Source organism: Candoia aspera, chromosome 3, assembly GCF_035149785.1.
Source record: "Candoia aspera isolate rCanAsp1 chromosome 3, rCanAsp1.hap2, whole genome shotgun sequence".
NCBI lineage: Eukaryota > Metazoa > Chordata > Lepidosauria > Squamata > Boidae > Candoia > Candoia aspera.
Window position 1 is genome coordinate 95,415,806 of NC_086155.1, and position 27,973 is coordinate 95,443,778.

General features: G+C 36.6%; 1 protein-coding gene across 1 annotated transcript in view; it reads left to right on the forward strand.

Annotated features, from left to right (window-relative positions):
- KCNT2 (potassium sodium-activated channel subfamily T member 2) overlaps window positions 1–21,123 on the forward strand; it is a 240,259-nt gene extending 219,136 nt beyond the window's left edge. The window contains exons 23-28 of the mRNA XM_063298399.1: window positions 3,591–3,692; window positions 6,067–6,150; window positions 7,013–7,141; window positions 14,547–14,847; window positions 18,337–18,421; window positions 19,100–21,123. Of these exons, the coding sequence (XP_063154469.1) occupies window positions 3,591–3,692; window positions 6,067–6,150; window positions 7,013–7,141; window positions 14,547–14,847; window positions 18,337–18,421; window positions 19,100–19,211 (813 nt within the window). The 3' untranslated portion in view covers window positions 19,212–21,123. The remainder of the gene's footprint in view (window positions 1–3,590; window positions 3,693–6,066; window positions 6,151–7,012; window positions 7,142–14,546; window positions 14,848–18,336; window positions 18,422–19,099) is intronic.
- Window positions 21,124–27,973: the final 6,850 nt, after the last annotated feature.

The window sequence follows — 27,973 nt, forward strand, 5'->3', positions numbered from 1 at the left end:
ACTCTGGGCAGTTTACAACCAGAATAAAACATTAAAATACCATCAAAATATAAATACAAATATAATATGAAAATAAATACAATATGAAATCCAGACGATGAGGCTAGTTGAAAATTGGTCACATATATCTAAGAGGCCATTTAGGCACTAAGCATCTCCAGGAGTGATTACTCCCCCTCCCACCCCAAGCGAGGTGGCAAAGCCAGGTTTTTAGTTGTTTACAAAAAGCCACAAGAGATGGAATCTGCCTTATCTCTGGGGGAAGAATGTTCCAAAGGGTGGGTGCCACTGCAGAGAAGGCATGCTTCCAGGACCCCACCAGATGGAACTCTCTTACAGACGGGGTCCGTAACATGCCCTCTCTGCATGATAATTGTTTTTATTTAAATATGAATGAGAAAGAATTCAATTTCTTTAGCTGTCTAGAATGGGAATAAATGCCCATTTAGAACATGTGGACATGAATCTTGATACCTGCATGAAATCCTCACATGCTCTAACTTCTCATCTAATTACAATTTATATTTTATGAATATGTAAAAACTTTATTTATTATTTGATATGATTTAAGTTATATGAAGTTTAACCAGCATGGTAGTCTAATTTGTTAATCCAAGTGGTCTCTGACCCTAGTCTTCATTCTTCAACTGTGATTAGCAGGCAGGTTCCCGCTTTGTTGTATGCTGCTAATGTGACTTACTTACTTACTTATTTACTTACTTACCTCATTCATTTATACTAGTAGATAAGAAAACAGATCTTCAGGCCTTGGCCTCTTTCTGTGCTGAAGGAAACCTCACCATCAACTCTGTAAAAGCTTAATAAAATATAGATGGCAAATTGATGGACATTCTCTTCGATTGGTGATGGACATAAGCTAAAGCAGGTTAACCTGCATAGATATTTGGATGTCATTTTCCAGTGTTTGAGTTCCTGGGGAGCTCAGACTGTGCATGTTACAGTCTGTCCAAAAGTGTGTGGCTGCAATTATCATTCTCTCTCTCTCTCTCTCTCTCTTCCCTCAAAGAAGGTTTCCATATTCTTTTTGTCATTAGAATCTTCCAAGACAAGGCAGTTGCCAAACTGATATAAAATGCATGCTTGCATCTGCAAGGACTTCTCCCGCTGGAAATAATTCAGTTCAAGTTTTTGAAGGCTGTCTTTGGAGTCTACTAATCTGTCCTTAGCTTGGAGACAGAATCTGCTTCAGGGGAAGCACATATCTGCATAAGGAAGGTCACTTATTGGCTTAAACTGACAAGTTTAGCTCTTATGATTCTATTGGATAACTTTCACTCATGTTGAAAGGAGACCTTGGAGATAAAACTATACAACTGTGGTCTGTTTAAATTAGTCTTGCAATCCTTGGATTTCTCCAAAGTTAAAAAGATTGCAAAGTGGCAAATAATGGATATTGATTTACAGAGAGGTAATGCCAAGAACCCATTTTGTTTTAAGAAAAGAAACCTAAAGAAAACATTTTCCTTGGATAAATTTCTTTATAATATAGAGATTGCAAAATACCACAAGGCTTTAATCTTAGCTTGTTTCAATACTCAGCCTTTGGCCTTACTGGAAGGAAGATATAGACATATCCCCTTTGCAGAGATGTTTTCTCCCTGCACTTAGGTACAGTTGAAATTGTGGATCATATGCTGTTATATCATCAATTTTATAATGATATCCATCACTTTTATACAGCACTAGTTCTAAATAAGTTTCCTGGTAAATCAGATAATTTTTCTACTCCAGTTATACTCACAGATTCTAATAATGTTGTTACTTTTAAAATTGGTAAAATTTGTTTTAAAGCCCAAGCAATTAGGAAACAAATTATAAAACTTGGTTTATATTATTTTGTAACATGTCCATGAGAGCAGTCGATAGCTATCTCAAGATTATATAAATGTTTCAGTTTATTAACTGTTACAAATTGATTGTGGGTTGGGATCATATTTTGGGGGGACTTATTTTCTGATCATGGACCATAATAAATTCTCTGATCTAATCTGAATCTGTTAGTTTAATAGAAAATGAAATTATATCCCTTTATTATAACAGTGAATAGTAGATTTTTGTTTTGTAATGAGGAAATTTGCTTTATACTCTTTGAAATACTAAAACAACAAGAAAGAAAGGTTTTTATATTGATAAATTTCAGATTTGGTTTTGTAATTAATAAAATGGTTGAACATATTAATGGTTAGAGTTTTGAGCAGTTTAATACCTTATTTTTCATGTTTTCATTTGATTTATCCAAAGCCCATCTTTGAGTGTGAGCTTGCTTTTGTTCTCAGCCCAGTTCCAATGGAATCTCACCCTGCAGTTCTTTCATTTCCAAAAGTAACTCTCTGCCACAAATTTCAAGGCCAATATTAACATCTGGAGCTATGATTCCTTGTTCATAAAGCAGATACAAACTGGAGTGCAAATCAATATGTATGTTAATATTATGACAACATTTGCAATATTGTTACAATGCACAACGATTTTTCTTTTTAAAAAAATATAGTCAATTTTCTTGCTTGCCATTTTAACAGGAAAATATATTTAATTTTGTACAATGAGGAACTACAAAATATCGGCCTTGAGAGCAAATGGACTGAAATTTAAAATTTAAAACTGAATGATCCATAGGGAAGTCAAGTTGTTTTTTTCTTAGTTTCTTAAACAAATCTCTCACACTGTATTAAGTGGCAATTTAACTGAAATGTAAAAGTATACAAAGCAAGCCCCCATTCAAAAGACCATTAAAAGAACACTGTTTTGTGCTAATAGTAGGTAATTAACACAGGAAACCATAATCCTTGCTAATCCTCAGAGGAATTCTTTGGTAGGGAAACTATAACTTTTAAGTCTATAGCCACATAAAGTCTTAGGAAACTGAAGTGTTTCCTCATTTCTATTATTACATTTATAGCCATTACTAGAAAATGGTAAGAAAGCTTATTTAAGAGAGAGCTTGCCTGCCATTTCCAGTCTATCCTTCAGAGGTAGGTGCCCTTTCTCTATCACAAAGATTGATTATGAAAACTTGTGGGTCCCAGTTATAGCCTATGAACTGAGATGGGTAACCATCCTAAGATGCTGTTTAGGCAAGGATTCCCCTGTGGGTTGGCAAGTACTGAGACAGAGAAACCACTGCTCATAATATTAAAAGTATTTGGTAGGTCTGTGCATGCTGGAAAGAGACATACCCTCATATGTTGAGACTCACAATGAATAATTTAATTCATGTTGGAATTTAGTTTGTATCACACTGCTGGCACAACTTCATATAAGTGTGCACAAGTGCCCTATTTTGTTGTTGTTGGTTTGTTTCAGAAGACAACACTCAAAATGTTGGGCCCTCAAAGAAAATAAATGCACTTGAGAATCACCATTATTGTGTTGAGTAGTGAATTAATGAATTCACAGCAAGACATAAGAAGATGTTTACTATGGCAAAATGTTTCCTATGGACCCCTCAGTGTGCAATTTATTTAAAGCATTAAAATGTTGGCAATGTCTTTTTCTCTCTCTTTATTCCTCCTCTCCAATCAACTTCTCCCCTCATTCCCCTTCACACATACCACTCTGATATGAAACAGAAAGAACGAGAGAAAGGTTCCAACCTGGCATTCATGTTTCGATTGCCCTTTGCTGCTGGCAGAGTTTTCAGTATCAGCATGCTGGACACCTTGCTGTATCAGGTACTGTGAAGGGCAGAATGTATTCTTTCTTCTTCTTCTTCTTTTTTTAACACACATTTACAACCTAACCTTGCTTTTCTGAATTATCACTGGGTACCTCTGTTCTTAAGAACAGCTGCATCAACCAAGTCAAGTCAGAAGGGGGAAACTATTTGTCCATTTATTGGAATGATATCCCTCAATTCATCAGGATCTGAAGGTAACATACATAGTGTCCCTTCTTCCTATTTTTCCCTGCAACCACAGCCCTCCTGGGCTGTGAGAAGTGCCTGCTCCAAAGTTATCCAGTGAATTTTCTTGCCTGAGGGTGGCCTTGAATTGGATTTCTCCACTCCTAGTCCAACACCCGAAAACCACTATACCACATAGCTTTCAAAACCTATAAATGCTATACTGCATTTCCCTATTTTAGAAGTGTAACTCTTAAGATTTTCAAATAGTAATATTGCCTAAGTTTTAGTCATTTAGTAACATTTCCATGTTGCATTTTTGTTAAAATGTTTGAATGTGCTGTGTAGACACGCAAGGGTACACACAGAGACATCCGTACATGTTTATCTTTTTTAACTTTTGGGATTGCTCTAGATATAGCCCAACATATCTATGCCATTAAAACTCCAACCAAACAGCTATCTCTTTTTGGCACGTGAACTAGTGCTATGATTGAATCAAATAAATGGGAGACCATTTTTTAAAAAAAATTAGGATCAGGGGAATAAAAGCTGGGCGTGCAATAAAGACAATTTCAAGACACCCATTTTTCTCACTTTGCAGTACTCACCACAGAGTTAATGAATATTCTGCTGCTGAGATGTGATCAGGGAGCTATGAGGTTTCAAACAACCCCATCATAGCACATCTAGGCTTTAGATGTTTGCTGCCATTAAGAATAAAAATGATGCTGAGTTTTTTCTGACCTGTGTTTCATCTCTGAGCAACTGGTGTTCTGTCATCTCCAAAGCTAATTGTTTGTCTTCAAAGAAAGATTTTGAAGAGGAGCTCATCAGTTAAAAAAAAACCTGTAGATTTGAAAACTAGTGTACATGTTTTACTGCACAGAAAGACATCTTCCTTTACACACACATCACCACCGTGAATCTGGGCATCTTACCGAACTGCATATCATATGCAGTTCTATAGCTGGAACACATAGGTTTTATCATCATCTTTAAAAAGTACAAGAAAAAGAAATGTGTAGGGTGTAGGATTGGACTGGGGCAGCAGTTCAAGACATTAACCATTTGCTCATGTATTATTTCCCTGACTTAAAAATAGTTTCACCACCCCAACAGGGAAAAGCCATCAGGCTTTGCACTTTGAGACAACATTTTGTAACATGCTTGTGAGCCAATCAAGTCTCTATTCCCCTTGTTCATTTTTAAATAATCTGTGTTTTCTTCCTACTGGTGAAACTATCCCAGAAAATACCTACTTTATCTAGCAGTTTATTTTCAATTACATAAACATAACTGAATAATGAGTCAAAATCTTGTAAGTGTGTAGAAGCCCATTTTGGAGTTTATTCCCCCCCTGTTTTGCTTGTTGCCCCCTTTTTCCTGATTCTACTTTTTGAGCCAAACTGCCAGTAGATTCTCTGCAATTGAATGCAGAATTGTTAGGGTGGTTTACTGCCATTTAACTAGTTCATTTTTGTCCATGCACAGGGCTAGGAACTCTCCAAAGTTTTGAGTTAATTGAGATCTTTATGTTGTTAGGTACATGAAGGCCAGATTAGACCATACTGTATGAATCAAAGGATGAACTGTACTATTCGGCAGAGTGTACTATTTGATCCTCAACCTCTCCTAAAAACCTAGAAAACAAGTAAAAAGATTTGCAAAGAATGAAGAAGGAAGTTATTTTACTGGCATAGCAGGTGTGTACAGATAGTCCTTACTTAACAACCACAATTGAGACTGGCATTTTGGTTGCTAAGTGAAGCAGTCATTAAGCATATCCGACCCCATTTCATGACTTTTTTTGTGGCAGTCACTAAGCAAACCACATGGTCGTTAAGTGAATCATGACATTCCCCAGTTCCCCAGTTCCAGAAGCCAGCTGGGAAGGTAGAAAATGATGATCACGTGACCGCGGGGACACTGCAATGGCCATAAATGTGAGCACTGGTTGTAAGTTGGTTTTTTCAGAACTGTCATAAGTTTGAACTGTCACTAAATGAATGGTCATTAAGTGAGGACTACCTGTATAGCTTTCGAAATGGAGGCATAGTATCAGTTATAAAACCAAATGTCTGTATCAAATGAACATCCACTGCACACAAAAAAGGCAATTTTGTATGTAGACATTCTTTTTGTGAATTTTAATGACTTAGATGATGTTCTACAACATTTCTTCTATTCTTTTAAAACTTTAGTCATTTGTTAAGGATTACATGATCTCTATCACTAGACTTCTGCTGGGACTAGATACGACACCAGGATCTGGGTTTCTCTGTTCTGTAAGTTACCACTTTTTAAGTCCTATTTGGTTATGTTCTGCACCCCAGTGAATACTATTTCAAAGACTTCTTTTTTACTCTTTTTTTCTTTGTAGGCGGTAATTGGCTTTTGTTTCTATGAAGGAATGGTTGCCATTTATTTTTTGACAGAAAAAGCATTTATCCATTGGTTATTGGGAAAACAAGTCCTGTATAAAGTGATAGGAGGGAAAGAAGGATAGTCTTAGCAACAGTCTAATGCCACTGAGATGATGCAAACCTGGACAGGAGGGGTAGCAACATATATGGAAGAGAGAGATGTGTGAGCAAAGCAACATGACTGCATTTGCAGAGACAGACTGAAACAGCTTTCAGAGCAGCCATATGAGGTTGGAAAAAGCAGCTGTTTTAATGATTCAAAAGGAAGTGATTCCGATATGTCCTTGTACAGTTCAAACCATATTTTCTGAAGGATTTGATGGCCTAGTAGATAGGCCATTCTACAATAAGTTGTAAACATAAAATTAGTATGTGTGTCACAGTTATGTGCTGCTACTGTTTCATTTAAATTTAAATAGTACCTATAATAAAGCAAAGCACAACGTTTATGATGATTTTTATAGTCATAAGCTGCATCTTTCCTTCTGTACTTTGGTTGCTTTGTGATATATATGTAATATTTTCACACTTCTGAAATCTCTGCTTGGATTGGTATCACGCATTATAACCAGGGAAGACTGAAGTACAGCATAATAAATAATGCTCCATCTTGTAAGATTTGTAAGAGGACAGTTTTTGCTGCTTACTGTAGTATTTTGGGTGATTCCATTTGAATAAATGAATCGGAAATTTGAGCTGTTTTGGTTATTTTGTTATTGCTTAGATGAAAATCACAGAAGATGATTTGTGGATCAGAACTTATGCCAGACTTTATCAGAAGCTGTGTTCTTCAACTGGAGATATTCCTATAGGAATCTATAGGACCGAATCACAGAAACTAGTGACCTCTGAGGTTTGGACACTTTAATTTCCATGCAGACATTTGTAAAGAATGTGACCCATGAAACATTTGTAATGATTTGTGGTGGAGTGATCTTGCTTAGCAATATTCTACTTACTTTTCACTCATACTGATTCATGTGTTATTATGGGATTATATTTGTCCCCTATCGAGTGCTTCTGTTTCACAGTAAATGTAAAATATGAAGGGGCATCATATGTCTTAAAATACTTGTTGACATGCCATGGATATGCTTCACAGAACATTGATTTTAGCCTCTGGCTTCTATCCATTGTGTGCTTGGGCATCACCTACATATTCTACATTAATAATTTCCGAATTGTTCTGCCAAGAAAGAACAGTGTGGTGTGAAAAATACATTGGTTTAGGTCCAAGCTCTCTGTTCCCAGAACAGTATGTCTACATGATTCTCTGCTCTGGCTTTTCTTCTTTTCTAGCAAATTCTGCTAGAAGAAAGTTATATCCTGACTCTGTATTGGGAATAACTCAGCTCACAAAGCAGGCACATTATTTACAGATTTTACAAGAATATTTGAGTATATAAAGAAACAGGTCAAAGCTGGTCCTATTCCCTCTTGTCCCCGTAAACATAGTGATCCTTACAAATTATGTGCAAGTAAAACTTTTTTCAAATTCCATGAAAATTATGTGTTCTAAGAGCACATCTGAAGAAGGCCATACATTACATCCAGAACACACTTCCATGAAATGTTGCTCAAATCTTATTTCCAGATGAGAAAAACACATACCAAAAGCCTCCAACTTTTTGTATAGCTTCCACCCAAGAATTTTTTGAACTCTCAAAGTTTTCTTCCAAAACCTCTGCCATTTTTTAGGATCCTCTGAAACAATGATATTGTTTGGTGGAATAAAAACCAGTTTTGTATTGATTAAATGCCCAATAATCATTGAGGAGGGGTAAAGGATGAGCATGAGACTGGATATGGGAAATCAACTGATTTATGGTTGTTATTGGATGCCACCGTAGAAATAAAGTAAAAATATACTTAATTTTTGCTTATTTAATTTGATTATAGCAAATTTAAAACACTTGCTTTTGTACCCATCTACTTTGTGATAAAGCAACAATGATATTGTAAGAAATATAAAGTGAAATGAAAAGTCAAGACAGCAAGTGGGGGGGAGAATCCACAATTATGTAATAATAAGCTTGTTTGGAGAGAAATTTTCAGTCTGATATTAGCCTTAAATATTCATGCATAACTGCTCCATTTCACTTCAGTATATGAACAAATGGACCATGCCATGATTATTCAAATGTAATGACTTTAAAACTATGATCTAGAAGTTGTCTTGGTTTGGTCTAGTGGTTAAGGCAACAGGCTAGAAACAGGAGACTGTGAGTTCTAGTCCCGCCTAAGGCATGAAAGCCAGCTGGGTGACCTTGGGCCAGGCACCTTCTCTCAGCCCAACTCACCTCACAGGGTTGTTGTTGTGGGAAAAATAGGAGGAAGGAGTATTTGGTATGTTCACTGCCTTGAGTTATTTATAAAAATAATAAAGGCTGGATAGAAAATAAATAAAATACAAATTAAGTAGCCCAATTTAGCTACAGAATCTGATAATTCTCCCTAGAATTGCTTGAACTGGTATTTAGTATTAAATCAGTAATATTAAACTACTTACAGTAAAAACAATTTTCATGAGTTAAAACTGAATTATGTATTGTCAAGTGCATGATACTACCACACAAGATATCATTCATATTGTATTCCCTCTTTTCATATTATATACTTAAATGTACTTTGAGTCCTGATGTTTCAACATAGCAGGCAGTCAATGTAGGAGACGGACACCAACCAACCTATAAGATTAGAATGCAAATTAAGTACATTTCAAATACATTTACAAATTACCAAGGAAAACCAATTCCAGGGCTTCATATTTAGAAACAATCATGTGTTTCTAAGAAAGTGTATTTCTGCTCTAATATGTCTCAGAATTAATTAAACTGCAAGTTGCCTTGTATAATGAACACACTCGTTGCTACAGTATTCCATCTTGATAATTTTGGCATTGCTTTTATCAGTAGTCGAACACCTATGGATATTTAGTGTTGGGTTCTTTACATTAAAAATATTTACCTAAATATTATTTCACATACAGACAGTCATCCTGACTATTTCTATGGATGTCATTGCCTGGATAGTTGTTATGTAGAAGCAGTTCAGTCTTGGATTATTCTGACTTTTTTTCTGACTTTTTTTTGGGGGGGGGAGGTGGCTTTGAGTCATTGTTGACTCCTGGACAAGTCCCTGCAGTTTCTAGGAAAGATTTCAGAAGTTGTTTGCCATTGCTTCCCTCCTAGGGTTGAGAGAGAATGACTGGCCCAAAGTCACCCAGCTGGCTTTGTGCCTAAGGTGGGATGAGAACTCATGGTCTCCCAGTTTCTAGCCCAATACCCTAACTACTACACCAAACTGGCTCTCATTCAGACCTTAGTAGAACTCTTTTCCACAAGATTTAATAATGGGGATATATATGAATATTTATTTATTTGTCATAATTTGTATGCCATCAAATTGTAATAATTCTAGGTAGCTCAAATATATGTTTAGTCCATATGTGTCATGAGTACTGATGGCGAGCAGGAGGGGGCCTCTATCCAGGGGGGAAAATGCATGCGTAGTAGTGAGGAGTTGAGCAGCCATTCAAAGAGACACAGAACAGACCCACCTTGACTTTTGGGGTTTATCTGTCTGGGTTTTCCCACACTTCTTCAGTTTGTTAGGATTTTCTGTCTAATGTAGCAGTAATAAACACTAGAGACCTAATCCTCATCTCAGTGTGATTCCTGACTGTTAGGACAATATGTTACAAGTGTCCATGAATACATGTCTGTGTCAATGTTCCACCCACTCAAATGAGGATGAGAATAGTAGGGACATGGGTACTGATGCAAGCACTGCCCCAATATTCTTATCCCTTTATTCCTGATCTTCCCATGCTGAGTGGGAAGGGGTTAATATAAACAGAAGGGTTCAAAACTCAACAGCTTCTTTTTTTTTTTAATTAACTATTTTTTTTGTCTTTTTTTCTTTTTAGTATCTCAGTTTTGTTAAACTTGTTCATCTATGGTTTTCCTTTTATTAACATGTATAAAAACGTACACATGCATATTTATTCACACACACATATATACTATGTAATAACATGATGGAGATTTTGGTAGCAAGTACAAGTAGTCCTTGCTTAACTACTAGTCCTCACACTTATGACCATTGCAGCATCTCTGTGGTCACATGATTGAGATTCAGGCACTTCACAACCAGCAGGCATTTACGTCCATCACAGCATCCCACGATCATGGGATTGCCATTTGCGCTCTTCACAGCTGGCTTCTGACAAGTAGAGTTGGAAATCTCAAGTCACAGTCACATGATGTCTTGCTTAATGACCATGTTGCTTAGCAACAGAGTAGCTGGTCCCAATTGTGGTTGTTAAGTGAGGTCTACCTGTAATTTAGCTTAAGTCCAAAACCTTTATTACATAACAAATACCTTGAGATATACTCTCCCTTCATGTCCTCATTTCCAATGTTATATTTAATTTTGAATGCAAAAGCCAAATAACCATAATGCTTATAACATTAATCCTAAACTGTAACTAAGATTGATAGAATATCCACCTTTTCTCTCCTCTTCTCTACATTCAATACTCTAAGGTACCTAAATACCATAATAGAATGTTAAGAATTTAATACAGTGGTTAATATAGATACCACTGTATTGAAATAATGTATCAAGATTTATACTAACACAATAAAAAGAAAAAAGATTTAAGCAGAAGGGCAATTGGTAATAATAATAGTGACAGCAATAATTTGAAATGGTGTTCTAATTGTAGTTGCTTGAAAGTACATAGAAATTCCTCAGAATTAAGAACCCTGATAAAGTTAAATTCCCAACATGCACGTGTTTCCATTAAAGTTCCACTGAATGTGATAGATCCCCATCCTGAGGAAAGGGAAAGTCAGGATTTCAATAGGCTGGGATACAGACACTGGATAATGGTTATATGCATCCCCAGGTCCCTTTCTCAGTTCCAGACCTCAAATAAATAGGCTTAATGTCTGTGTGGAGTAAGTGTTGTTAATAAGTTCCAACAAAAAAGGTTGGAACTCCTAGTATGAAGAAGCATATTGTAAAGCAGTCCCAGTCTAAAGCAATGCAAAACAAACACAAAAATTAGTGTTAAAACTAAGAGCTCATCCATACTCTCCTATCTCAGGGCCTACCATGGTTTGCCTACCATTTATGGAACACACGACCTCACAGTGGAGCCTCTGTCTCTGTGCCAGCCCTCCACTCAGGCCAGCTGAAGCTGAATCCATGTGATTCAACAGGAAACTAGTATTTTCCACTGGAAAATGGGACAAGTCTACCTCTGTGTGAATATGGAGAAGAGAAGAAGCCTCAGGGAGGTTGGTGAGGACTACCCCCTCCCATCTGGCCATGGGGCTTTATATCTCCATCACCATTTCTCCTTTGGCTGCCAGAGAAATTTGAGCCTCCCTGCAACCTAATTTGTTTTTCTAGAGTCAAGGACAGAGGTTAGAGAAGGGGCAGCAAAAGAAAGAGGAGCAGGGAAGGCAGAGGATTTGTGCTTGGTGGAGAGAGGGAAGCAGACAACACAGAAGGAAAAGAATCCCCTCCCTTTCCTGCTCCTCTCAGCCCTGACAGCAGCAGTGGTGATTGGCTGCTCCTCTGCCAGTCTCATTTTGGAGGCGTGGTGGGAGGAATGTTGTGGGAGCAGTGGTTGCTAAGCAATATGGTTCCCTCCTGTCCCAAGGATGGGAGGAAAGCACATTGCCAGGGGTGCAGGAAGAACCCTAAGCTTTCATCTAACTTCTAGATAACATGAAAGCCTCCCTACATTTTTGCAAAATGTTGCCAGATTGCAACCTTTTGTTTTGTTTTAAATTCAGCAATAGGCAAAACTAAGCAACTCTCAATTTATTTATGTTTTTAAATAACCACAAAACATGTATTCATTTTTCTTCATTAACTTGGAAAACAATAACATGTTTGGCTTGAGCTAATTGGATTATTTCTGTTGGTTTTAATGGTAGACTTTTATAGTAGAAAGGAATCCCAGAGTTGGAAGGAAGCATAAATTGCACCACCAAGCCCATTTCCTGGCCAGTGCAAGAATACAGATTAAGCATTCTAGGCTAGCCTCCCCTCAGACTGATTCAGTGAAGGGGAGCCCACCAGCCTCTGGGTAACTGGCCCCATTACTGAACTGCTCCTGCTATAAGGAAGTTTTTCCCAACAATCAGTAGGAATCTACTTTGCTGTAACTTAAATTCATTGTTCTGTGTCTTGTACTCTGGTACAATAGAGAACATACCCCCTGGTCTTCTGTATGTAATAAATCCCTTCTTGTGTGCTGGCCTAATTCATAATCTCAGAAAACATCAACAAGTAGTATCATAATTTACTGAGATACATACATCAGCAAGAATAAATTTTGCCCAATACTGGAAGAAAGATACAATTCTGGCAATATCTAATTAGGAGCTTAAACTTGGAGAATATGTAACAATGGCAAATTGAAAATTTTGGCCTGATTCAAAATAACCAATGTAGTGATTATGGCTGATTAAGCCAAGTATCTATATAGTCATATGCAATCTGGCATGTCAGTGGGATGCCTGACTCGATTTCTTCTGGGTAATATATTTTATCATGAAGGGGCATTTGATCATATGAACCCCCACCTGCAATATAAAACACTCTAGTCTGGGAAGAATTTTATTATCTCAACAATGTAGCATAGTATTTAATTTGAATCTGTTATATATGTGTGAAATAGGCATTATTTGCCTGAGTTACCATTTTAAATTACTTGCAAATACATAAATTTCACGACTAGAATGTATTATAACACTGAAATGTGGAAACATAGAATGACCTCATCTATATATTAAGTACAGGAACAGTTATTCTTGTATCAGAATACAGTTCAATTGTCACAGAAGTTAATTCAGGGATTGTTTTCTCAAATGCTTAAGGAAATTTTGAAGTAATTGTATTCTTCAACGGTCCATTCAAATATTATTTACTGAAGCAAGAGACATAGGCTATAAAGTGAAGGCTCATTGCTTTAATGAATTCACTTCCCTGTTAATATTTAATGTAAACAAACTTGCACAAACTCTTTGATGTTAAAATTGCTATAAACATCTATTAGCCAAAAACACAGCACTCAATTTATTATATTGTTGGTCATTTGTAAAGTAAATTCCAATAGGAATTTGATCTTTCACCACTTTCCCATGTCATCTATATAACTTTGTTTCTATTTAGAATCATATGGTAGCTGATAGGAAACAGAGGAAAGACAGTTAAGAAATTTGGTTAATCAAGTGATTTATCCTATATCCAAACTGAAGTTGTGTCATGTAAATTTCACACTATGCAAGGATTTAACTGTCAATTTCCTTGTATAACCACAGTATCGTGAAACTGTCTATGTGTTTTCTTTGTTTGGAAGCTGTTGTCTGAATGGTGTTTTGTTTTCTTTCTTTCTTCTGACTCCCATTTTGTGTCAGTCTCGAGATATGGCTTCACAAGTAAGTATTTGTCATGTGTTACCATTTGTGTTGGCCTAAAAAATATAATCTGTAAACTATTGTACAGGGAAAGGTTGTATGCTTCTAAACCCTGCCAATAATCTCTGCCAAATAGTAGCATTTAGTTAGTAGTACATACAGAATAGATCACAGTAATAGTGCAAGATGAAACATTCTAGTCTTTTGTCAATGTATGCCACTTGCCTACTTGACAGTTCTCAGAATTATGTGTTTAACATGATTAAGCAGTTGGGCAGATTCGTGGGTTTTATGAGCTGCTCCATGGGGCACTGCTTCTGCACATAGACACTGACCTTGTTAAAAGCAGGGATATGATTTAACTTCCCTGAATACATACCTTTATACATACTATCATATCAGAGGATGGAGCAGACAGGGTAGTAGAATGGAAAAATTCATGAAGCTACATCTTCAGTGGCTTGGCTTTGTGTGTGTGTGTGTGCATGCATATAATTAGGCACAATGTTAGAGTATACAAAAGTAAAATTGAAGTTACAAATTTACATAAATGTACTGTATATGTAAACATGCTTGACTTCTTATATATAATTGTTTAATATTGATTAAGGATGTATTAAATAAGTAAACATATCTTTTCCTTTGCATAATTCACACTGTGAGTCCATGATGGTAGATATTGGCTGCACTAATAAAACTAGAGGCAGGAAAATGAAGAATGGATAATATAATGTAAGAGAACCTAAGGCAAGATTACTTATTTGGTGGAAACGTTTTTTCCCAAAGAATTTGATGTCTATCATGGTTTTCTTTTTAAAGTCTCAAATTTCCATCAGTGTGGAAGAATGGGAGGACATCAAGGACAATAAAGAACAATTTAACTACCGTAGCAACCACCGTAACTCAACATCAAGTGATCAGTCAGATCATCCTTTGTTACGACGAAAAAGTATGCAGTGGGCTCGGCGGCTTAGTAGAAAAGTGCCAAAGCATTCAGCAAAAACAGCAGAGAAAATAAGTCAGCAGAGAATGAATCTTTACAGAAGGTCAGAAAGACAAGAACTTGCTGAACTGGTGAAAAACAGAATGAAACATCTGGGACTCTCAACAGCAGGATATGGTAAGATGCTGTGACACCCCCTCCCCCCACACCAATATACATATAGGGGAGATATATAAATGTTTGGAAACAGTTCATTGGATCAAGACTAGATTGGTAAATATTCCCCTACCAAAGGTTCCTGAGAAAATTTAGCAATCATGGGTGAAAGTCACGTTCTCTTACGGATTAGTTAGTGTTCAACAACTAGAATCAGGGTGGAGGTATAAATCGACAGTTCTCTCAATAGTACAAAGTTAGGAATGGGGTACTTTATGGAATGGTATATTGAGACCACTGTTGCTAATCACTTTTCATGCTAGCAGGTTTAGGAGTAAAGAAGAAAGTAGGTCTGAAGAGGTTAAGCACCTACCCTTAAGAGTGAAAAATGTCTTATGTTGGTGGGATTAACTGGAAAACATCAACTATGTTTAGCAATTAACTTAAAATTAATTACAATGTTTATGCCATCCTTTAAAACTGAGTTTTCTCTTAGTGGCTTACAATATAATCCATCTGTTTATGGTATCTCTGTATCTTTTAAGAGTCAGTTTAATATTTTGCTTGCTGTATGCCTTGAAATTTTAGCAAATCTTCCTGTGACAGACCTAAAACATCTGATGAGTACAAAGATGACTCAAAACAGACAAAGTGCAGAAAAAGTTGGCATCACTAATGCTAATGCATCTCCCTTCTGATTTTAAGATTGTATGCTTTATAAATTAGATGTACAGTACCTGTTCTCTGGATTGTATATATTATATTGATATTTATTTTATGCATGCATGCAAACTTGTCCCATTTTTATCAGTAGCTGGAAAATCTTATATTTTATCTTAGCTAATGGCAGGAACAGAATTCATAATGGCCGGTAGGGAATCACTCTTTCTCCACAAAATGTTGGTCAGTCAGTAATAACAAAGCTGCCCATACTGCCCATATTTGCTGATGCCATATCTTATATATGTTTCTTACACATGTATTTTTTTTATCACACTCTCCCTTTGTATGCATAAAGCTCTATATGCAGAAATATTTTTCATACATTTATACATTCACCTCTTGCCGAATTAGAACTTATGTCTTTCAAGTTGCAAAAATGACTTTCCTATTAATTTTCATGCTACAATGTGTGTGTATGTATGCCTCCAAGTCAGCCTTGACTCCTGGCAACTGCCTGGACTGGTCCCTGCAGTTCTATTGAAAAGATTTCAGAAGTGGCCTGCCATTGCCTTCTTTCTAGGGCTGAAAGACAGTGACTGGCCCAAAATCACCCAGCTGGCTTTGTGCCTAAGGCCAGACTAGAATCAATGGTCTCCCAATTTCTAGCCTGGTGCCTTAACCACTACACCAAAGTGGCTCTCCTCATGCTATAATAATATCATTTTATTAAATAATAATATTTTGGAGTGGTATTTGAGCACTAATAAGCCTCCATTAAGAAGATACCACATGAAATTACTTCACTGAATTATTCACAGGCAAATGGAAAGAATTATAGCTTTTGACAAAAGTGATTAAATCTTTCTTTCTTTTTCCCCCTAAAAACAGATAAGGTAAAGGAGAATCCCTCCCCGCTCCCCATTTTTTTTCCCCTTAGAGTAACAGTGTAAATGAGTACTAAAGACTGCTCAGAGTGGTCTCCAAGGTTTAACACAGCAAAGCAAGAGATGTTATCAAGTGGTCCCAGGTCAAGAATCCAATACAAGGCACTCATTACACAGTTCAGTAGCAAAGTTATCATCAAAAACTGTTCTAGGAGTCCAGGCAAACAATTCCAATATTTGTAGAAAAGTTCCAAAGGTCAGACTGCAAGATGTCAAGGGCCCAACAGAGGCAAAATATGCATGTTATCAAAGCAAGGTTCATAACACAGAGCCATCCCAGGCAGGCTGCCATACTCCAGCATTTTCATCCAGTTTCCAACCTTCCTGGAGGGCATCTGAACAGCTTAGGGCTGTGCATCAGTTATGCTTTTTCCTGGACTGGGGGGCCCTGCTCAAGGTTACTCATGACCTTATGACCTCCAGATTGGACTACTGCAGTGTGCTTTACATGGGGCTGCCCTTGAAGAGTATCCGGAAGCTTCAACTGGTGCAAAATGTGTCCGTGCGGGCAGTTACTGGTGCCAGTTACTCGGCACATGTGACACACTGCTCTGCGAGCTGCATGGCTTCTAGTGTGCTGCCAGGTACAATTCAAGGTGCTGGTTGTCACCTTTAAAGCCCTTTATTACTTAGGACTGGATTACGTATGGGACCGTCTCTCCCCAGTTGTTTCTACTCATCCTATCTGATCTGGCAGGAAGGGCATGCTCCTGGTACCATCAGCTAAGGAGTGTTGGCTGGCAGGGCCCAGAAGGAGAGCCCTTTCTGCCTTGGCACCTACCCTTTGGAAGATCATTTCCCCTGAGATTAGATTGGTCCCATCCCTATTGGCCTTTTGTAAGGCCTTGAAAACCTGGCTTTGTGCTTGAGCGTGGGCTCTTGGTTGTACGGATGATAGGTTAGATTATGCCCAGCTGCTGTGTTTTTATTTTTGTTTATATTACGTATTTTATGTTTTCATTGGTTTTATTGTAAGTTGCTTAGAATCATGTAAAAGTGAGATGGGCAGCTATATAAATTGATTGATTGAATGAATGAATGAATAAATAAATAAATAAATTTGAATGAGCCCAATCCAAGGTTTACATCGCAGAAGCTTCTAGTATTCCCACAAGCACAGTTGATATTGCTTAGATTCTTCTGGTTTACTCAGAAGCTACTCCCAAGGCAACCGCTACTACTGAACTGTTCTTCAAGGCAATCTGGCGCTTCTCCATTTCTCACACCCTAGTGCTTAACTCAGAAGCAGCAGCCCATCCCCAGACTTCAGGCTCTTGCAGATAAGTCTCCCCAGACTCTTAAATTCTCTCACTTTTTTTGAGAAGTCTTATTTGAGAGGGCTATAACTTTTCAAACTTTGGAGAATAAAGGTGCCAACAGCAACATCAGATTCTGGAAACAGATTCAACTTTTTTTTTTAATGCTCTGATTGCAAAGAAATGGGGACATACTAAGAATTTGCTGGACTTTTGTTCAAGTATATTATATTCCTTTCAAAGTAAATTTTAATGGAACATTACCAGGTATCAAAGTATTGCACCTAATTCTTTAAAGATAATTAAAAGAAAATATAATAAATATTTTCTTATATTTCTAAATATATTTATTATAATAAAAATTATCATTTCTCCCTATTTTTGCCTGTAATTAATGAAACAGAGTACTTTTTTTTTAGTTTTTCAGGCCACAGCATATAACATAACCATGAACTATTGGTCATACATCGCTGGTCATCTATGTGCTCCTTCGCTTTCTGGTCTTTCCTTATTTTTACAAAAATGCAATAAAAATATAATGTTGCTTATGATTTGACCATCTTAGCTTGAGGCATGACCTTTCCATCTGAGTGACATTAGGATCAGTTATTCAAAACATCCTTTATTCTCTCTCCTCCCCCTTGTAGATGAAATGAATGATCACCAAAACACCCTTTCATATATTCTGATCAATCCTTCTCCAGACACACGACTTGAACTGAATGATGTTGTGTAAGTACATAGCATTTGCCAGACTTCTGGTTTGTACTTTCATGTAAGAGAGATTTATTTTTTTAACTGACCTTTTAACTTTGTAGATAAGTTTTCCGAGAAATAAAACTGTTCATAGTCTGCTTCTCACTTTTTTGCTGTTTTTACTTGTTTGGATGATCCTGGCGGTTGTGGCAATCACACCCACTGCCATTGCCCATCATTTTTCTTATTCCAGTTTTTTTCTTAATCCCCACATCCAGCTAAGGAAAGGAAACACTGCATATTCTATATTTTAACAGTCTTTGGAAAGTAGGCAGAGTAGAATCTGCATTAGAGCCAATGAAAGGAACAATAATGAAGCAGGAGATAATGCACTGTTCCCTAGCTCAAAAAAAAAAAAAGCTTCTTAAGACTGGACATGGCCTAGCTTAATAGGATCTTCAGATTGGGAGAAAGCTACTGGTATGAATTGTTGGATCTTGCTGCTTGATTATCTTCCTTTGTTTTATATTTTTTAAAAATGTTATTTGTAATCATTAGTTACAACAAGAGTCTTTTTAGTTAGTCCAAAGTGAACAGTATTCTATATGTGTTTAAAATACATTTGCAGAATTTAGAGTAGAATATTCTGTTCATCTGAATTTTTTTTCTTGTTAAACCTGATGAATGAGGATGGCCTTTCTTTGTTGTGTTTAGATACTTGATCCGCCCAGATCCATTGTCATATGTTCCAAACAGTGCATCTAGCCAGAAAAACAGCTTCTGCAATGCCATTGGGCAAGACACCAGAGAAGAAACACAACTTTGATACATTACATGGTTCACTGATGGAAAGACATTTTTATACAAATAACTGTTCTGGAATTTAGTGATGATGAATTTAGTATAACTGGACTTTTCTGAGAACTGGCATAAAATGGTCAATGGATGTTAATAGAACAACTGCTTTATTGAAGTTATAGGAATGATTCTGAAAAGCTGTCTAAGATTTTTCAATAATTGCTTAGATCCTGGAACTAAAATTAGCAGAACTATGAAAAGTCTAAGCTAGTATGCCATGGTTTGCTAATAGAAAATAGAAAAAAAGATGATGTGCTCAAAATCTTGTTTCCTATCTTGGTTTTAATTAGCCATTGTGCAGCCATGACTTATTCTTGACCACAATATAATAGTGCATATTGTAAGTTCTGCATCCCAGACTTAAAAAGTTATGGTTCTTGCAAATAAAATGATAATATAAGGAAGACTCAGACAAGTCCTTTTTCTACTATCTTAAAACTAGAATTCCAGATGAATGCTCAGTAAGTTTGTTGCTTGCCTAAGCAACACTTTGAGCAATAATAATCAGCTGTGTATTTCTATTGCCTACTTTAGTCCATTGTATTTTTATACAGCACATATAATTTTTCCAGAATTTTTAATCCCATGCTATTTTCAAACCATTGTTTGTTTAGATTTGACACCTCTTCCTCACTCAGTATTAAAATGTTTACAGCAAGTATACATTCCACAAATGGAAAAATGGAAACTGGATCCCAAATACTAAGAATCTAAAGAAAATGGTGTGGAAACCAATTGGCTTTAAATATTGATCAAATCTGTACATTAAGAGGGAGGAGCTTGGAAGCTTTTGTAGGATTCATTTAAAATACCAAGCTATTTTGAAAGAAAAATGTTTTTATTTGTGAGTGCAATACCTATAACTGAATTAAGGACTACTAAAGATGGCTTAAGAGCATGGGCTATCTGGAGATACAGCATTGCAGGTGCTTTGGGGAAAATTACCCAATCCATTCCTTTGATGGCAGATCACTTGGGGTGTCAAAACAGAAAATCAGTATTATATATCTCCAGATTTCTGGAGTAAAGGAGAAGACAGTTTCTCTGGGAGAAAAGATTTGGATTCCCAAAGCAATCCATAGATTTTTTGGTTTAGTGTAAACCAACAGTCTTAGTCTTGAATAAGAATTCCAGTGTGTATTGTGTATACATGAAGAGTAATTAGTCTAAAGATTCACTAGCCTCTAATCTTATTAAACAAGAGGCCACAGTCTGGCAAGCAAAAGAAAGAAGGCAAAAACAGAGATCATTTTTTGACTGAGCTTTTGTGATAATGTGTGTTATGGTGGAAATGCAGGAGTCATTTTGGATGGCCAGTGATACGCAACACAGTATCTTGGATGATGGCCATGTGGATGATAGCATCCCTCATTTCAGATCTACATAGAATTGGGCTGCACAGAAACATGGGTCAGCCCTCAACCTTTTTAAGGGTGCCATCCAAAGTTTCTACTGTATGTAGGGATGTTTACTGTATATAATTTTTACTTCCGTAACATTAGTTAATATGTAAACTTACTGGTTTTATATTATTAGTTAATATAAAAAGCTTACACACATTTGTTGAGATAGGACAAAAGAGTAGGTTAGAAACAATGCTGAGAATTGTTTTAACTTATTATTCGCATTAAATGTACAGGTTATATTTTCTATAATATTTGAAAGAGCTGCTATCAATTTATGTGTACAAATCAAATGATGCCAAAATCGCTCAACAAAACTATTCATGCATGTGATGATCGTCTACTGCATTTGACAGCATTTTAAATGTTTGTTATATTCATTGTGAGGAAGCAGCTATGATTCCATCCACATGCACTAATAATTTCTTTCTCTATTTTTCATGTGTCAACTGTATGAATGAATAAAAGCCATTTTCTTATGAAGAACTTTCCTTCTAATGATTTCTGCACAATTACCCCTCTGTAGTTATCAGCTGAAGCCAAAATGCTTACTTCGATGTGTGTATATATAGAAAGGGACTGAAAAGATTATGTTTTAAATCAAGTTTTCTTATTTTCCTTGGAAGATGTGACTCTGTTGCCTTTATCACACAATGCTTTGGTGATTATCTGCACTTTCAAAAGTGTTTTATCTGAAAGTATAATGCCTACATGAAGTTATGGAACTACAGACTTTGGATTGCTAGTCAAAGCATTAGAAATTCGGTGAATGGATGTCAGGGAGTGGCATCCAAACAGTCAAGATGGCATTTGCAACCATATCATTGACAGAACTTTATTGACACTGTGTGCACACATTAGATAAATAAAATTGCCCATCTCAGAGTAGATAAATAAAATTGCCCAGAACAGTTATGTAATGACCACAGGTGTGGATAAATACTGGAAGAGCACAGCTTGAGCTTCAGATTCTGCATAAGGATGGTGTAATGGTTGCCTAATCCCAAATACTCAGTCTCACAAGCTCGAGCTTAAAGATAACTGATTTATTAAAGGAATAGTATGCAAATACAGAGAAAGCTGAGAATGAGCCAAAGCGCGCGAAATACAAACTAAATACCCTCGCTTCAAACCCAATCCCGCCCCCACCCCACCATAGTAACCACCCCCTCCCAGGTGTTGGCAACCGTCACACATCGGCCTGGGAAAGCAACCTTGAATACATGTCATAACCCAAACATACATTCCTGCAGAACAGCAAGGAGATTACAGCCTGGCACGGCTGAAATTCCCCTTCCCGCAAATGACAGACACGGAACAGGAAAGTGACATGTGAAATGTTACGATGTATTCAAACCATTGGAACGATGAACATGACAGATGGCATTGTAAACATTTCTGAATTTGTATATGTTCTCCCTACATCACTAAGAGATATATTTTAAGATGAAAATCTTTGGGCTTCACCAGAAAAAATGTTATTCAGAGAGCAAAGTGAATATACATTTATTTCCTGCTCATCCTATCTTTACCTTCTGACTTAAAAACACAAAGTAAAGAAAGTAGTGTATAGCTGGTAACTTGCTTTTCTAGTAATAAACAGCAAATTAAAATTATAGCAGTTCTTCCAGAACCAAATACAGCCTTAGATCAGACTTAGTAGTTACTGGCTGAGAAAACTTTGTAATTGTGAAGCATTGAGGCATGTGATCCTTGTGTATAAATGAGAATTATGTCTATCCTATTGCTTCTTGGAATTGCAAGCTCACTTTTCCTCTATCTGAAGGTCTGTGTCTCCATTTGAGAAAAAGGGATGTTATATGTACACAACTAGATCAGCTTATGGAATTAAGCAGTGACACATTTTAGTAAATGATGATCTGACCACTAGGATTATAGAACGTGTCCAACTTTTTGGTTTTGTCAATTGCTGCAGTTGTTACATTCTCAAGGCTACATCTGTGCACTCTTTGTTTTGAATTAAGTAGCTCCGGGGAGCACAAGAAGATACAGGTGGAATGATCATATCGGTTGTATTTTATGAAATTAAATTTAGTTTTTGTTATAACTCCATCTACTTTTTTGTTCTGGCTCCTATATCCTTTTTTGGCATGCCATTTTTGCATACCACACAGAGGCCAAATGTAGCTTTTGGCCTGAGAACCATCCGCACACTCCGTGTAGCTGTGTGCATGATACAGAACATGCAGTCTTCTTGGTGCCTTGCACAAGGAAATGATACTGCATTGTGATGGGTGCTAAAAAGTAAAGTGAATGTTTTGTATTTTGGTAATGCAAGAATTATTTTTAAAATGCATTTAAAAAAAAAAATAAGAATGTTATACGCTGTTCTTAGCATCATTTTTTTTACTGATTCTCATGAAAGTTCCTCTCCCCAGATGCATGCTGTCTCTGCTTATCCCTTTCTAACAAAAGAGTTGGCTTAATATAGTTCCAAATTTGGAATTTACAGCCAGAATGATAGACAGAAAGCTTTGGACCCTAGCTTTCATCATCTTTTGCAAATACATGTGCTGTCAGGGGCTGATGGGGATTGATTTATAGCATTTCTCAAGAAACTTGAGTTGCCTACCTCTATGTAGTGTAGATGAGGTGAGATTTTTCTGATATACTATTCCTGGCTACCTCAGCCAGCATACATATTCTAAGGTATAATCATTCAGTAATTTGATTAGATGTCTCTCCTTGCGTATGTTAAATCCTCAATTAATATTTTTCCATTGACCATCACTAGCCAATATGGCTCCCAAATCTTTCCTGACCAATGGAAAAGCAACGCTATCTCAAACTAGACATTCACGGCCCTTTTGTGGGGAGAGAAGTTGAACTTCTCCTTCACTGAACTTCTCCAGGAGAAGAAGAAAATCCGTAATAACTTCTCAAGGGCAGAACTTCCCCTTGATGTTAGCATGACTGAAAAAGCCCAGTGAGCTTTTTAAAAGTTTTTCCCTGAGATTTAATTGAAGTTTGAGCAGTTAAGATGAAAGAAAGAACATCCATATATGTTCCCTAGTCTCCTTGTACTTAAGAACCTGCAAGAACATCATGTTCAGGTCAGGGGAATTTTTCAGAAATTCTCTTCTTCTTTGAGCTAATTAAGTAGATTGTCTATCACCAAATTGAATGATAGCTAATAGAGAAAAAATGCAGGAGAATTAATCTACTTGGCACTAAGCAACTGGTAAATTACCAACATACAGAGTATGTATTTGGGCTCAGTTGGGTAAAACAGCTTAAACAAAATTTTACGTTAAGATTTTGGACAATAATCACTATACTAGATCTGAACTTGGTGTGTAACAAATTCTTAATACTGCGGACAAAGTACTCTATGGATTTTGCTATCTATTTGCTGCAGCTGTTGTAAAAACTGAAATCAACGTTGACAAATAATTCCAGATAGACCATCTATGGTTGTTTATATACTTTCTTTGTTTACAAGCCTGATGGTCCTACGTCTTCCTTCCACAATTTTCTTGTAATCAAGCAACTTCACACTGGACTAGAATGTTGTAGCCAAAAGCCTGTTACATAAATTCTTACTGAAAGAACTATTATGAAAAGAAATATATGCATAAAAATAACTCTGAAACTTTGGCATTAACATACCACACAACTGACCTCATTAGTAAACCCGCTATCATAACTACATGCTGCTTATTTTCTTTTATTGTGAGTTCTAGCCACTTGAGATTTTCAGAATGAACAATACAATTGCTGCTGCTGTTGTTATTGCTCTTGTTATGTTTATAGGCCACCTAATCCTTAAGGACTTTCTTGTAAGGCAATTTGCAAGAAACAATATACAATAAAAGTATACAAATAAAAGATCTAGAAACTAATGAAAACAGAATAAAATTAAATTAACCAAACAAAAGGGGAATCAAGTCCCAAGTGCCCTCTGGAAGAACTCTGTTTTGAGCAGTTTTTGGAAGGCAATCAGGATGGGAGCCAACCAGATGTCCACTGGGAGGCTGTTCCAAAGGACTGACACAGCCACTGAAGAGCAGTGATTTTTATTACATTCCCTGCAGTTTCAGTGCACAGATAGACTCTCAGAAGCTCTGTTAAATGTGCCAAGTCTAAAGGGCTGTCTTAAAATGTACTGGTGCATTATCTTCTATTGAGGTATTGATTTCATTTCTTATGGAGCAGTACTCTTCCTCCCTTTAGCTAACACAGTTCAAGCCCACTAGGGTTCATAATGTCATATTGAAGATATGGAGGAGCTTTAAAAATATAGACCTCAGTTTTTGAGTGGGTAAATTTGTCAGGTTTGTGTCAATGTTCCTTCTGTGGGTCTTATTATCTAAGCCATTCCAATCCTTGGTCTGCCTTACAAAGGATCATTTTTGACCATATGTTGGTCATGCAGAAACATTTCATTTGTTTACTTTGTTTAACATGTACAGGTTGATTCAGAGCACAGCCCACTTTTATATTCAGAGGGTTCAGGGAGAGGAAGTTAGAGATTTCATCTTTCAACATGCCACTACAGTTAGAGCACATTTTTTCAGTTCGTGACCATGTAAGAACCAAAATACTTTGGTACTTAAAACTTCTTTGTTTTCTTGACAACAAAACCCAGACCAGAAATATTTGTTAAGTGGTTTGGCTTTGCAAGGTCCCTGTTATGTCTATTAAGGTAAAGGTAAAGGTTTCCCTTGACATTAAGTCCAGTTGTGTCCAACTCTAGGGGGCGGTGCTCATCTCTGTTTCAAAGCCGAAGAGCCGGCATTTGTCCGTAGACACTTCCTTGGTCATGTGGCCGGCATGACTAAACAGAATGCCGTTACCTGCCCGCTGAAGTGGTACCTATTAATCTACTCACATTCGCATGTTTTCGAACTGCTAGGTTGGCAGGAGCTGGGACTAGCAGCGGGAGCTCACCCCGTCACGCGGATTCGAACTGCCGACCTTCGGATCGGCAAGCTCAGCAGCTCAGCGGTTTAACCTGCAGTGCCACTGTGTCCCACGTTATGTCTATTACATTGGTGTACAATTCAGATAGTGTGGCTATTGAAATATGTCATCATCATAATAAATGATGTAGAATTTCTGGAGATGGTAGAATTATCAGTAATTTTTTTCTAAAAAATCTAATTTCTAGTTTTAGAACTGAAGTTGTCAAAAGTCTGTAAGAAAAGCTGCATTCCAGAAAATTAATGGAATAAAATGTTGTGATTCGGGACTATACTTTCACACATAGCATCGTTTTTTGCCTCTTTGCCTATTCTAGTAGCAAAACTAGAATAAATGTTGAAGATGAGCAAAATGAATTATGCAAAAGTATGTGATTTATTTGCATAATATATACAAATCACAGATTTTTAGCCTTTCTTGGTATACATGATATTCTCTTAAACAAGTGAGAATGAGTAGATTTATTCAGTTTCATTCCATACATTGTTCTGTTTTTAATAGAGAAAGTGCACAGTTTAAATACATAACAAAGATAGCTGCAAACTCCAGAAATGAAATCTGAATAATTATTCATTTCTTATACTGCATTCTAAGTTATTCCATTACTTATAGCCAGATAATAAAAGAGCAATAACAGTGCTTCTGTACAACAGAATAAATGCAATAATATAAGGAAAATATAATTGTACAACATTACATATTTCCAGAATTAGAAAGATTAAGAATTCATCATGTTGGAACAACAACAACAACAAAAACCCCTGCTTGTCCTGTAAGGATTTTCAGAAGTTTTGAAACTCAGAGTTGCTGTCCAATGCCTGTTCAAAACAATTATAGCTTTGAACAGCCCGCAGGCATGTAAAGTATTATTTTAAATTATGTAATTATATGTGTCAAAGTGACCTCTGCAAATGATTTGCAGATTTGGCTTAAAGGGAAGAGAAATGTTTTATAAAATAGGAACAAACTAAAAAAGAAGTCTCTGAGCATCAAAATATTGCTGTGTAATTATTATAAAAATCATTTTCTGAGGCAAAACATTTTTAATTGCATACTCCAGGTGTGTGTGTGTGTGTTTGTGTATGTTACTTTGAATGAGCACCACCATTAAAAACAAGTACATGGTGCCTCCTCCTGCATCTGTGGTGCCATTTAATTCTCAATCTAGAAGCAAATGAATCATAAATTGGATGTCAAAGCAAATGATTCATAAATGTGGCTGTCCTGGGCCATTTCAGAAGTTATAAATGTCACTAAAACTAACAGACAAACAAATGAAGAAATAAATAATGCTGGTAACAAAGGCAATGGCACGCACAGGCTGAATTTGAAAGACTTGGACATGTACGCATCTCTTCCTTTGATGATAAGGCTTTTAGTTTCCTCTTTTCCTAGTCAGGAGGTTTATTATCCAATCACATTTGCATTTATTTTTCTGGCTTGAGAGTAAGTGGGAGATGTCATTCATTTTGAATTCATATCCTGCATTTGTCTTCTTCAGCTCTTTCAGTATGTAAAGAAAGCTTATTTGGGCTACTTCCTAATCCAACAAATATTTAGCCTCACATATTTTTTTATGGTAACCTTGATAGCTGCTAAATTACCTTGTCTAAGATTTTGTGATTGTTTACTTCTCCCCCTACAATATATATGTTGTGGGGAAAATTGTACCATTTAGTATGCTTTTGTTTATACATCTAAGCAAATCATACTATAAAAGTAATGTCTTTTATGCAGGTATAGTTTAGAATGAGTATTTCTGCTTACTGTTATAAGCTATTTCCCTGTCTACATTATACTTTATCTTGCTTTTTTAATTGTTTGTTTTTTTGGGAGGAGCTCAAGGTATCATATTTGATTTTCCTCATTTTATCTTCATAAAATCAACTAATTGGGCTAGGCTGATTATGACACAGTGCATAATTAATCTGTGGAATTCCTGGCCACAAATGGGGTGATAGCCACTCATTTGGATGGCTTCAAAGGAGATTGGATAATTAATGGAGGACAGGTCTCTCAATGAATGTCCATCTTGAAGATGTAACCAAATAGTGGAAGAAAAGTATGACTCCACTTCCTGTTTTTGTGCAACCCAGACTTATCTGGTTGGCTGTTATGAGATGCAAAATGCTGGACTAAGATGGACCTTGGTCTAATCTGGCAAGGTGACTCTTAAGGTGTTTTGTTCTTAAGACTAGTGAAAGGTCAATTCAAAGGTCAAAAAGTGCATTTCATGGTTTAGGGTAAAACTGAACTTGGCTCAAGCCGGTTCTAGTCCAGCAATCTTATGACTGCATTAGGCTAGCTCTCAAAATCTAACATGGTATAAATTGTTACAGCTATCTTTGTTGGTAGCCCAATTGCCACTACAGTGCCACAAAAT